The 9,803-nt window shown below is 49.6% G+C and overlaps 2 protein-coding genes across 2 annotated transcripts; one reads left to right on the top strand and one right to left on the bottom strand.

Moving 5' to 3' along the window:
• Positions 1-533: 533 nt before the first annotated feature.
• Positions 534-5,370, bottom strand: C5H9orf116 (chromosome 5 C9orf116 homolog). The gene is made up of 3 exons (XM_032901858.1): positions 4,549-5,370; positions 3,733-3,811; positions 534-968 (listed from the first exon to the last, which is right to left on the bottom strand). Exons 1-3 carry the CDS (start codon positions 4,689-4,691, stop codon positions 780-782), a joined length of 411 nt encoding a protein of 136 aa, XP_032757749.1. The 5' UTR covers positions 4,692-5,370; the 3' UTR covers positions 534-779.
• A 905-nt stretch (positions 5,371-6,275) lies between these two features.
• Mrps2 (mitochondrial ribosomal protein S2) lies at positions 6,276-9,494 on the top strand. Its single transcript, XM_032902968.1, has 4 exons — positions 6,276-6,348; positions 6,448-6,564; positions 7,018-7,147; positions 7,632-9,494. The coding sequence occupies exons 1-4, from the start codon at positions 6,306-6,308 to the stop codon at positions 8,215-8,217; spliced, it is 876 nt and encodes a 291-aa protein (XP_032758859.1). The 5' UTR covers positions 6,276-6,305; the 3' UTR covers positions 8,218-9,494.
• The last annotated feature ends 309 nt before the right edge of the window (positions 9,495-9,803 follow it).

Below are 9,803 nucleotides of genomic sequence, written 5' to 3'. Positions count from 1 at the left end.
CTGTACCCATTTGGGACAGTTTTCTACCTCCTGGGACCCCAGGAAATCTAACATCCTCTTCTGGACTCCTCAGGCACACACACACACACACACACACACACACACACACACACACACACATTTTAAAATAAAATCTTAAAAAAAAAAAAAGACCAGAGAGCATGTTTGAGTAAACCTGAGCATTTCCAACCTGGGAAGCTAAATGTGGTCAGACCTGGATGGACTTGGATGGGAACCCTGCAACCTCCACCATGACAATCATAGTCAACCTTGGTGCATGGCATATGTTCCTCCCCGCCCCTCGCTGTGGCTGAAGGAGGTTCACTTGACACTTGTCCTACCAGGTGGGGCACACCACACTCTCTGGGGTCTGTGCAGACTTTATCCCAGTACAGTCACACATATGGCAACAGCTCCCAAATAAAGACGCTTTGTGGCACTCCCTAGAACACCCCACGTTGCAAACCGAGACTCGGGTTCCAAGATGTGCGGGTCCCCTGCTACTTCAGGACAAATATGAAGCACGACAGAAATTGAAGCCGTGGCAACTTTTTAATAAAACAAAGATTCTGTCAGCATCCTTCCTGTGTGAAATGCAGAACACAAGACATGATGACCCTATTTACATAATTTTCTCCTCTGGAAAGGAAAAGTGTTTTCTGAGAAGGCAGTGAGCTCTGTGCCTTTAGAATGGGGCACTTGTCAAGGATCAGGGGCATCCGTGCTCCCTACAGCAGCCCTGAGTCAGGACAGCCCCGACCGACAGGCAGCCAGCTTCCTTAGTCACAGATGGATGGCCTGTTGACGTTGTAACTGGGGTGAAAGTTTAAGGGGTCGTAGCGGGTGACGTGATTGTCCGGCCCAGTCACGAGGCTCTTATCCAGGCAGACATTCATATTATGTCTCCGGAACATTCCGAAAGTTGCGTGTTGTGTGGAAAACTTATTTGAAGATGGATAATATGCTTTCTGAAAGTCAAACAAACAGACAAGAGGATTAGTGGTAACACTCAAGCAGGCAGACGGACCTCCTGTTTGGACAAAGAGGATGAATCTGTGAGAAACTATAGCCTCTGGTGAGAGGAAGCCCAGAAGGTGAGCAAGGCGCTCCCACCATCTCAGTTTGTGCTTGCATCTAATATACGTAACACCTCCCCTTTCCACACTACATGGACAACGAGAGAAGTTACGGGATCGTCTGCCTGCCACAGGTGTGACAACCATCATACCTGGGGGTAGGTCAGTTATACCCCTAAATACGCACACACACCAAAGTCTACTCCTGCTAGCCATGCCACACAAGCGAAGCCACTAGGGCCTACATAAGCTTCAACCTTCTCCTCTGTGTTTGCAATCTCTCTCTCTTTTTTTTAAAGATTTGTTTGTTTATTATATATAAGTACACTGTGGCTGTCTTCAGACACACCAGAAGAGGGCATCAGATCCCATTACAGATGGTTGTGAGCCACCATGTGGTTGCTGGCCCTTGGCTGGGGTTGCTGGGTGACTGTGATGAGAGCAAACACCATGGGCCATGAAGAGGAGCAGAGATTGGCCGGGCTGGATCCCAGGATCCCTCTCCAGAACCCTGAAAACTCCTATAATGTCCCACGTCCCAAAAGCACACACTAGTAACCCTGTCTTTAACACACAGACCTTTTGGGGTCAACTCCTCTAGGCCTTAGCAATGAGCTTCTAGCCTGGAGCCAAAATCCTCCGTCAAGTGCTTTAAAAAGACTCCAGGGCATGATGCACCACCAGCCCAGTGTATGGAAGGGGTTGCCCTGCTGAGGCCTGAAGCACTCAGTTCTTGCTGAAAGTGCGAATAGTTTGAGTCCAGGAGCTCCAGTGAGAACCTGCCCAGCCAGACGGAATCATGAGATGACAGGGGGATGTCTGACGTGTGCAGACTGACCTCCACCAGGTAGTGGTGTCCTGGTCAGATGACCTGTCCTCGGACCACCCTGGGTCAGGCTCACCTCCTGCCTTCTCTCTTTGGCAGGAGGTACAAATAAAGAGAAATGATTTCAGGCATTTTTAAAGAAGCACGTTTGCGACCTCCCGGAAAACTGAACATAAAATATAGTGTCCAAGGCCAGGTGAGATGGAGCACATCTTTAACCACAGCACGTGGGAGGTAGAGCCAGGCGGATCTCTGTGAGTTCAAAGCCAGCCTGGTCTACAAAGAGTCAAGGACAGTCAGGGCTGTTACAAGAGAACCTCTGTCTCAGAAAAAGGGGGAGGGAAAGTGTTCCAATACCATTCCAATACACACAGCTCCCCCCATTGTTCGCATGGTGTATTGCAGGTGGACCTGATCTATCTGAGCCAATACTGCTATTGGGCTATGCACTGAGCACTCGGGTGGACAATCAGTGCATTCTGACAGGTCTATAATAATAAAATCCACCATTGTAGTGTCATAGAGACTAATACTAAGAGCTGTTCACAGAGTGCAGTCAGACTGAGTCAGAAAGCTGAAAAGCCAACCCCCGAGAACAGGACTAAGAAGCAGGGAATACCTACCTCCTAGCTTGCCTCGGATACCTGCGTGCAGCCTGTGGCCCATCATGGCCTGCTAACCTGGCTGTAAAGCACCTAGCGTTAAAAAGAGCGGCCTCTTCTCAGTGGCCTTTTTACAAAGGCAGAAGCAGAAGCCGGGGCTGTTGCTCACTGGGTAGAACATGATGTCTAACATTTGCAAAGCCCTGGCACTTCATGAAACAGGATGTGGGAGAGCATACCTCAAACCCAGCACTTGGGAGGTGGAGGCAGGGGGTTCAGGAGTTCAAAGCTTTGAACTGATTCAGAACTAGCTCTGGCTATCTTGAGACCATGTCTCAAAGAAAAAAGCTAAAGGCCCTTAATTGCTGAGCCTGGTGAAAGGAGAACCGACTCCTTTTCTTTTCTTTTTCTTTATTTTTTTAAGGTACAGTGTATTTTCTTTCCTTTTTTTTTTCTTTTTTGTTTAAAGATTTATTTATTTATTGTATATAAGTACACTGTAGCTGTCTTCAGACACACCAGAAGAGGGCATCAGATCCCATTACAGATGGTTGTGAGCCACCAAGTGGTTGCTGGGATTTGAACTCAGGACCTCTGGAAGAGCAGCCAGTGCTCTTAACTACTGAGGAGAGCCACCTCAAGAACCGACTCTTCCAAGTGGTCCTCTGACCTCCATACTTGTGTGCCATGGTGCACCCCCACATCAAGACAAGGCAAATGCAATTTAAGACTGCATGGGCAGGGTTGGGGATTTAGCTCAGTGATAGGGCGCTTGCCTAGCAAGTGCAAGGCCCTGGGTTCGGTCCCCAGCTCCGGAAAAAAAAAGACTGCATGGACAGCAGAACCCATGTTCCTGCTTCCCTCAGAGACACCTTGCATCTGGTCTTGGAACACTGAGTCCAGAAGATCTTTTAGTGGACATGCTCTTCAGAGGAGTTCTGCCACTCATACGAACACTGGGCTTCACTAATTTGCTTTTGGGTGCCCCTGCAAAGGTGTATGTGCCCATGTGAAGAAGTGCATGCCTGTCTGATGAGGAGGAGACTGTGGAAGCAAGTTTACCTGGACTTCTCTTTCTACAATATATTTTGCTTCGAATTTGTATTCTATCATTTCTCTGCCCTGCCTTGTTCTAACTCGATTGCGATTTGAAGTGCCATGCATTTACAACGTGGGGATCCGCTCTTCCAGATGGTACTTTGTCCTGGCATATGTGGCTTGCACTTACCGGCATCTCGTGGGCTGTGGGAGCTCTGCTCCCATAGGTTTGGTTACTGGTCCTGTACATGGAAACAGCTTCATTGGTACTGTGGAAGAGAGATACACTGTTTTCCATCCAGCCTCAAAATAAATCAGCCAAGTCATAGCCTGGAAGAATTTGATTGATGGAACTTTTAGGGCCATGTCCCCGTAGACAATACCCTCTCCCATCAGGCCTGCCTCTCTGGCCTCCTCTGCTGGCTGTGGCCCCTGATCCTTCCAAAGGGAACCCCTTCAGGATATGCAAATGCTGGAGGAGGGGTCTTGGTGGAACCTTGGCACAGACTGCCACTGCCAGGTTTGTTAGCTACCTCAGGGACATCTCGGTTTCCAGACCCCTATCACTCAGGAACCCCTCTGCTTTTGAGCTCCAACCTTACAGAGCTTCTGTCAGGTGGAGAGGAGGAAGGAAATCTAGTGTGTGAGGCTGTGGTCTGTGACAGAGAGGCTACCAGCAGCTCTTCTCCACACCGGAGGCCTCAAGCAAGCTGTGTAGAAAGGGGGCGTGCCTGTACCTGCTTCACAGAAGTCAACGGCTTCCATCCTTATTTTCAAGAGAGACAGGCTGCTCTGTACAGGGTATAACTTTCAGGGAAGCTTTAAAACTGGAGACACCCCCTGCCTGCAACAAGGCTACATTCACACACTTTCACTCTTGTGGTGCTCAGTCAGCAGGACCCTAATAGTAGGTGACACGGGCGCAGGGTTCATGTCTGACTTCTTTTGACCTCAGCAGCCAGGCACTTGGGAGTTCTCACACGCATGGCCAAAGCTAGGGCCTTACCTGTAGCCATGAAACCACCCCGGGTTGTTGAACCTGTCTGGGAGCTTCTCGCTAATGCGGTAGTAGTCGCTCGTTTTCTCTGGGGCAGGCTTAGCCTTGGGCTCCACCGGCTCGGCGCACTCTTGGGGGTTTTCTTCAGACATTTGGCCTCCCACAGGAAACTAGCCCAGGACAGTCAAGTCTGTTGCTACTGCGGCAGGGCGTCCTGTTGCTAGGCAACGAAGTCACCTGACCAGGAGGCGGAATGGTCTTTTGTAGTCTTTTGTGAGTTTTTTGGCTAGGAGCTGTAGTCAAGTCTAGAATCTTCCAGAGGGCGAATAACAAAGGAGACCGTGAGTTCTAAGCAAGGAATTCCAAGCGTCCACTTGCCGCTCCTCTGGGAGTTCCGCTGGTCTCTTTCTGGGACTGTGGGAACAACCCTGTATCATCCCAAAATGCACTAGGAAGTAGATCCCGGCTAATGAAACCTTAGATCCTGGGAGTTCACCAGCCAATAGGCAGGGATTAGCGGCTTCTAAGCTCTACCTGAGCAAGTCCTCACTAGTCTGTCGTTTACTGTACTGGCCATGGCTTCTCCTTGGCCTCCAACACCCCATACCCCCAACAACTCAGCCTAAATCTAGATGTGAGATGTTACTAAATTTAGGGAATCCCAGGCCAAATACCGTTGAAATACAGCAAATGAGCTTGCGAGCCATGCACGTAGTTCACATGGAAGCTCAGACGCCAAGAGTGACTGCGTCAATGAAGTGCTAGTGCAATGCCAGCAGGCAGCTCTCTGAGTTCGAGACCAGCCTGGTTTACGAAGAGAGGTCTAGACCGGTCAGGGGTATATATCGAGACCCTGTCTTAACAACAATAATAACAATAAATAATTTTAAAACAAACAATAAAAACTACTTGAGGCAGAGTATGGTGGTGTGCACCAATAATTCCAACGCCCAGGAGATAGAGGCAGTCAGATCTCTATGAATGTCTGGCCAGTCAGGAAGATTGGTTTGTCGTCGTCGTCATCACTGTTTAGTGTAATTTGGAGATGGAGAGATGGCTCAGCACTTAAGGGCATTTGTCGCTCTTGCGACAAATTGAACCTGGGTTCAATTCCCAGAGCCTACAAGGTGACTCAAACATCTTTAACTCTAGCTCCTGGAGGTCAGACACCTTCTTCTGATCTCCACGGGGACCAGGCACTCACAAGGTGCATATAAATACATATAGGCCAAAAAAAAAAAATCAGTAAATCTAAAATAAATGTTAAAAAAGAAAAGAATGCAATTAAAAACCAAACAATAAACGGGGCGGTAGTAGGGCATGCCTTTAATCCCAGCTCTCCAGAGGCAGAGGCAGCCGGCTCTCTGAGTTCAAGCCAGCCTGATCTACAGAGTGAATTCCATGACAGTCAAGGCTACACAGAGAAACCCTGTCTCAGGAAAAAACGAAAACAAAAACAAAGAAAACCAAACAACAACCTCTCCCCCACTAAAAAACAATTTTGAATAAGAGGATGGTCTCCTCCAGAGGATGCTGTAATTTTACCGAGAGGAACGAGCTGAGAGTCCGCTCGTCCTTACCTCCTAGCAGAGCACCAACCACAGTACCAACTCGCCCATTTACAAAGACGCAGGCGCAGCGAGCGGTGCACAGCGGGAGTCGGTCCTCCGAGCCAGCGAGCGGCGCTGCGGCCCCGTGCGCTTGACCCGGGAGGCGCTCTGCCAGGCAGGAAGAGTCTCTGCGGCATCTCAGTCCACGCGCCTACCATGGCGCCCGCTCCGGCCGTGCTGACCCGGCTTCAGTGTGCAGGTGAGCGCAGAGGATCCCGGAGACGGGAGGGACCCGGGGATCCGAGAAGGAGGACAGGGACGTGAGCTGGGCGTGGCCCCACCGGCTCTCTCCCCGCAGGTTTGCGGCGCTGGCCAGGTTTCCTGCAGAAGGCGGCTCGGGGCCCAGCGGGGCAGAATGGAAGGAAGGTCACGGGAGCCCCGGTCCCCGCGGTCAGCGAGCCCCAGGACGGCGACGGTAAAGGCCAGCGGGTGGAGCTGGGTCAAGGCGCGGAATCGTGGAGAGGTTGTCATTGCAGGATCCCCAAACGAGCCCAGTACCAATCTAAGAGTGGAGGGAGAATAGAACCCCTGTGGCCTGGTAGCTTTCAAGACCACGAAGACTAGTTTTTTTTATCTGTCCATCTTGCTGGTCTTCTGGCGGGGCATTTAAGGCCGAAGTCAATGAGGCCCCCGACTCGTTTTTCTCTTACGTCTTTGGAGACTAAAGGAAGAAAGCTGACCAGGCTTTCCTCACACAGTCAATCAGACCTTGACACTAGCCTCTCGGTGATATAAAAATGCTCCTATGTCTTCTAGATCTTTCCTGGTGTTTCTCTTCCGCAGATTTAAGGTTCCCACTCCCAGGAGACTGGTGAGTCTTTGGTTGGTGGTGATGGGCCACAGTGTCTGTCCGTCCTCCCTTTTTCAGATTTCCAGAGCAGGATACTAGATGTGCCGTTACAACATTCAGATTTCTTCAATGTCAAGGAGCTGTTTTCTGTGAAGAGCCTCTTCGAGGCCCGAGTACACCTGGGACATAAAGCCGGTTGCCGCCATAGGTAGTTGGCACAGGCAGTGCGGGCAGAGTGGTAGGATTGGGTCAAGGTCGGAAGTGAGGCTGGGTGGGGGTGTCTGGAGCAACACCAAGTACTAATATTGATGCTGTTCACAGACATGGTGAAAATTGAGGGTCATTGCTGACTGGGGACCCCTCCTGAGAGGTCCTGCTTTATAGAACAGAAGTGGCCATAGAGTGCTCCAGTAAACAGAACACCTTGGTTGGGTTCATGTTTATCTGTAGTTGGTTCTCAAATCTCCACAGGGAGAAGGCGAGACAGTTGAGCCACAAACCTGATGCTAGCTTAACTCTACAACTGTGTCCCTTGTCCCTAGACATGGGGTAGTGGGGGTCAGTAAGTGTAAATAGTGCCATTCGGCCTGCAGTGCCCTCATATAAAAGCCTACATTGGGGATAGGCGTCTGTGGAAGGGGAAGGGCAACTTCACGAACACTGTTTCACTTACCTTGGGGATTTTGGGGCAGGTTTATGGAGCCATACATCTTTGGGAACCGCCTGGGCCAAGATATCATTGATCTGGATCAGACCGCCTTGAATCTCCAACTGGCTTTGAACTTCACCGCCCATGTGGCCTACCGCAAGGGCATCATCCTGTTTGTGAGCCGGAATCGTCAATTCTCTCACTTAATTGAGACTACAGCCCAAGCCTGCGGGGAGTATGCCCACACCCGCTACTTCAAGGGTGGCTTGCTGACTAACGCACAACTCCTCTTTGGGCCTACAGTCCGCCTGCCGGACCTCATCGTCTTCCTGCACACACTCAACAATGTCTTTGAACCCCATGTGGCCGTGAGGGATGCGGCCAAGATGAACATCCCCACAGTGGGCATTGTGGACACCAACTGCAACCCATGCCTCATCACTTACCCTATCCCTGGCAATGATGACTCACCCCAAGCTATCCAGCTCTTCTGCAAGCTCTTCCGGACAACCATCAACAGGGCCAAGGAGAAGAGGAGGCAGATGGAGGCCCTCCATCGGCTGCAGAGTCCCAAGGGGTCCGAGGGCAGTGGGACAGCCTCTGCACCTGATCAAAGTCATTCCCCATGACAGAAAGCCCTTCTCCCACCCTAGATAGCCAGGCCTCTTCTGAGCAGGAAGGTCCTTGTCCAACCCTGGTCTATGTCCCCATTCTCCATCCTCAGCATCAGCACCACAGTCCTATATTCCCTAGATATGGCCACCCCAAAGTTCAATCATCTTGAGCTAACCCTGGTCTGTCTCTTTTCTGGGAACAAACTCAGGTAAAGTGCATATCCACATGGCCTCTTGCATCTATTAAGATTTGAACATAGCTAGCCAAGCGGATCTCTCCCTCCCTCCCTCTCCCCCTTTCCCTCTCTCGCTCCCCCTCCCCCATCTCCCTCTCTCTCACTCTCCTAGGTCTTACTTCCACTTCAGAAGTAGATCTGTCTCACGTGGGTTCCATTTGGCTTCTCTTTTCAGTTAGAAATTAATCTTTCATTATCTGCTAATTAATCCTTCATTCTCTGAAGAAAATTCCATGTAAGACAATATTGATGTCCCTCAGGAACCCCAGTAGTTGCCTCTAGACCTGCAACCAGACATAGGGCTAAGTAAGCAGGCTCCCAGAGGGGAGATGGAAGTACAGTCCATGTGTTGTGATACACTACTAAAGAACTTAGGAGTTTGCTAACCCATTCAAGCAGAAGTCTGGGAAATATGTGTAGGAATGGATTTTAAAGGTGGGGTAATGGTTGGAGGAACATAAAATTGAAATCAGGACGAGTTTATTGATATGGGCCCTCTGAGTAGAGATCTATGTTTAAAACGGAAACTCTGATAGTGAAAAACGGTGTCAAAAGTTTGAATGTTTGGCTGAAGTCTTTCTTAAAAGAGCCTACTGCTGGGAGCACCAAAGTCCTTGAGCCCACAGATCACCAAGAAAACCAGGCATGTTAGTCACATAGGGTTGTCTCCTCAAAGAAGGGAAATCAATGCCTGTTTTGCACCCAGAGGACTGGGAGTGACTGTTGTTAATGACCTGGTGACCTTTGCTATCTGTGGAGTCAGACCTTACCCAAATCCCCTAAATGCTTATCTCGGACTTTTCCTTTCCTAGACCTTTACTTTTAGCTTGGTTTCTCCACCAATAGAACCCATCCGTAGGGGAGATATCAAGAGACCATACCAATCCTAGGCCCTTAAGCTATAAGACCCACCTTTGTGGTCATGTGTACTTTGAGCTGAGTTTTGATGTAATTATGCCTCTTCTACCTGGGGTTGTATTACACCAGGAAGCTCTTTTCCAAAATTGTATGGTTTTAATATGTTTATAATAAACTACATGGTGTCAGACTCTAGAACTTTGAAGCAGCACAAACTAAGTCGGGCAAGTTTTCTTTCTTGCCTTTCACACTTTATTTTCCCGCAGGGACCACCCAAAGCCTGCTGAAAAGTGGTTGGAGATACGGGAAATCTCTTGGCTTAGCAGTGATGAAGGGCTTCTAAGGCTCAGGGAAATTGTAATGCTAGAGTGGTACACTCTAAAACCTAATCCTCTATGACGGCAAGGCTCAGAGGACAAGCCTTTTCACTGATCGGTAAGAGGGGCACCAACACATTTGAGGAGCTATGCTGTTGCCCTTTTCCTTGTACTAGACCTTAGGGTTGGA

This window comes from Rattus rattus, chromosome 5 (assembly GCF_011064425.1).
Source record: "Rattus rattus isolate New Zealand chromosome 5, Rrattus_CSIRO_v1, whole genome shotgun sequence".
NCBI lineage: Eukaryota > Metazoa > Chordata > Mammalia > Rodentia > Muridae > Rattus > Rattus rattus.
Note: the sequence above shows the minus strand (reverse complement) of the source record. Positions and strands in the feature narration are given on the sequence as shown.

Bases quoted from the DNA above. Each gene is read 5' to 3' on its own strand.
- C5H9orf116 (XM_032901858.1), bottom strand. From the start codon at position 4,691: ATGTCTGAAGAAAACCCCCAAGAGTGCGCCGAGCCGGTGGAGCCCAAG. The intron at 3,812-4,548 runs GTAAGGCCCTAG...TCTCTTCCACAG, and splicing joins GGGTGGTTTCATGGCTACAG to TACCAATGAAGCTGTTTCCA. The intron at 969-3,732 runs GTAAGTGCAAGC...TTTGACTTTCAG, and splicing joins CCACAGCCCACGAGATGCCG to AAAGCATATTATCCATCTTC.
- Mrps2 (XM_032902968.1), top strand. From the start codon at position 6,306: ATGGCGCCCGCTCCGGCCGTGCTGACCCGGCTTCAGTGTGCAG. The intron at 6,349-6,447 runs GTGAGCGCAGAG...CTCTCCCCGCAG, and splicing joins GACCCGGCTTCAGTGTGCAG to GTTTGCGGCGCTGGCCAGGT. The intron at 6,565-7,017 runs GTAAAGGCCAGC...TCCCTTTTTCAG, and splicing joins CGAGCCCCAGGACGGCGACG to ATTTCCAGAGCAGGATACTA.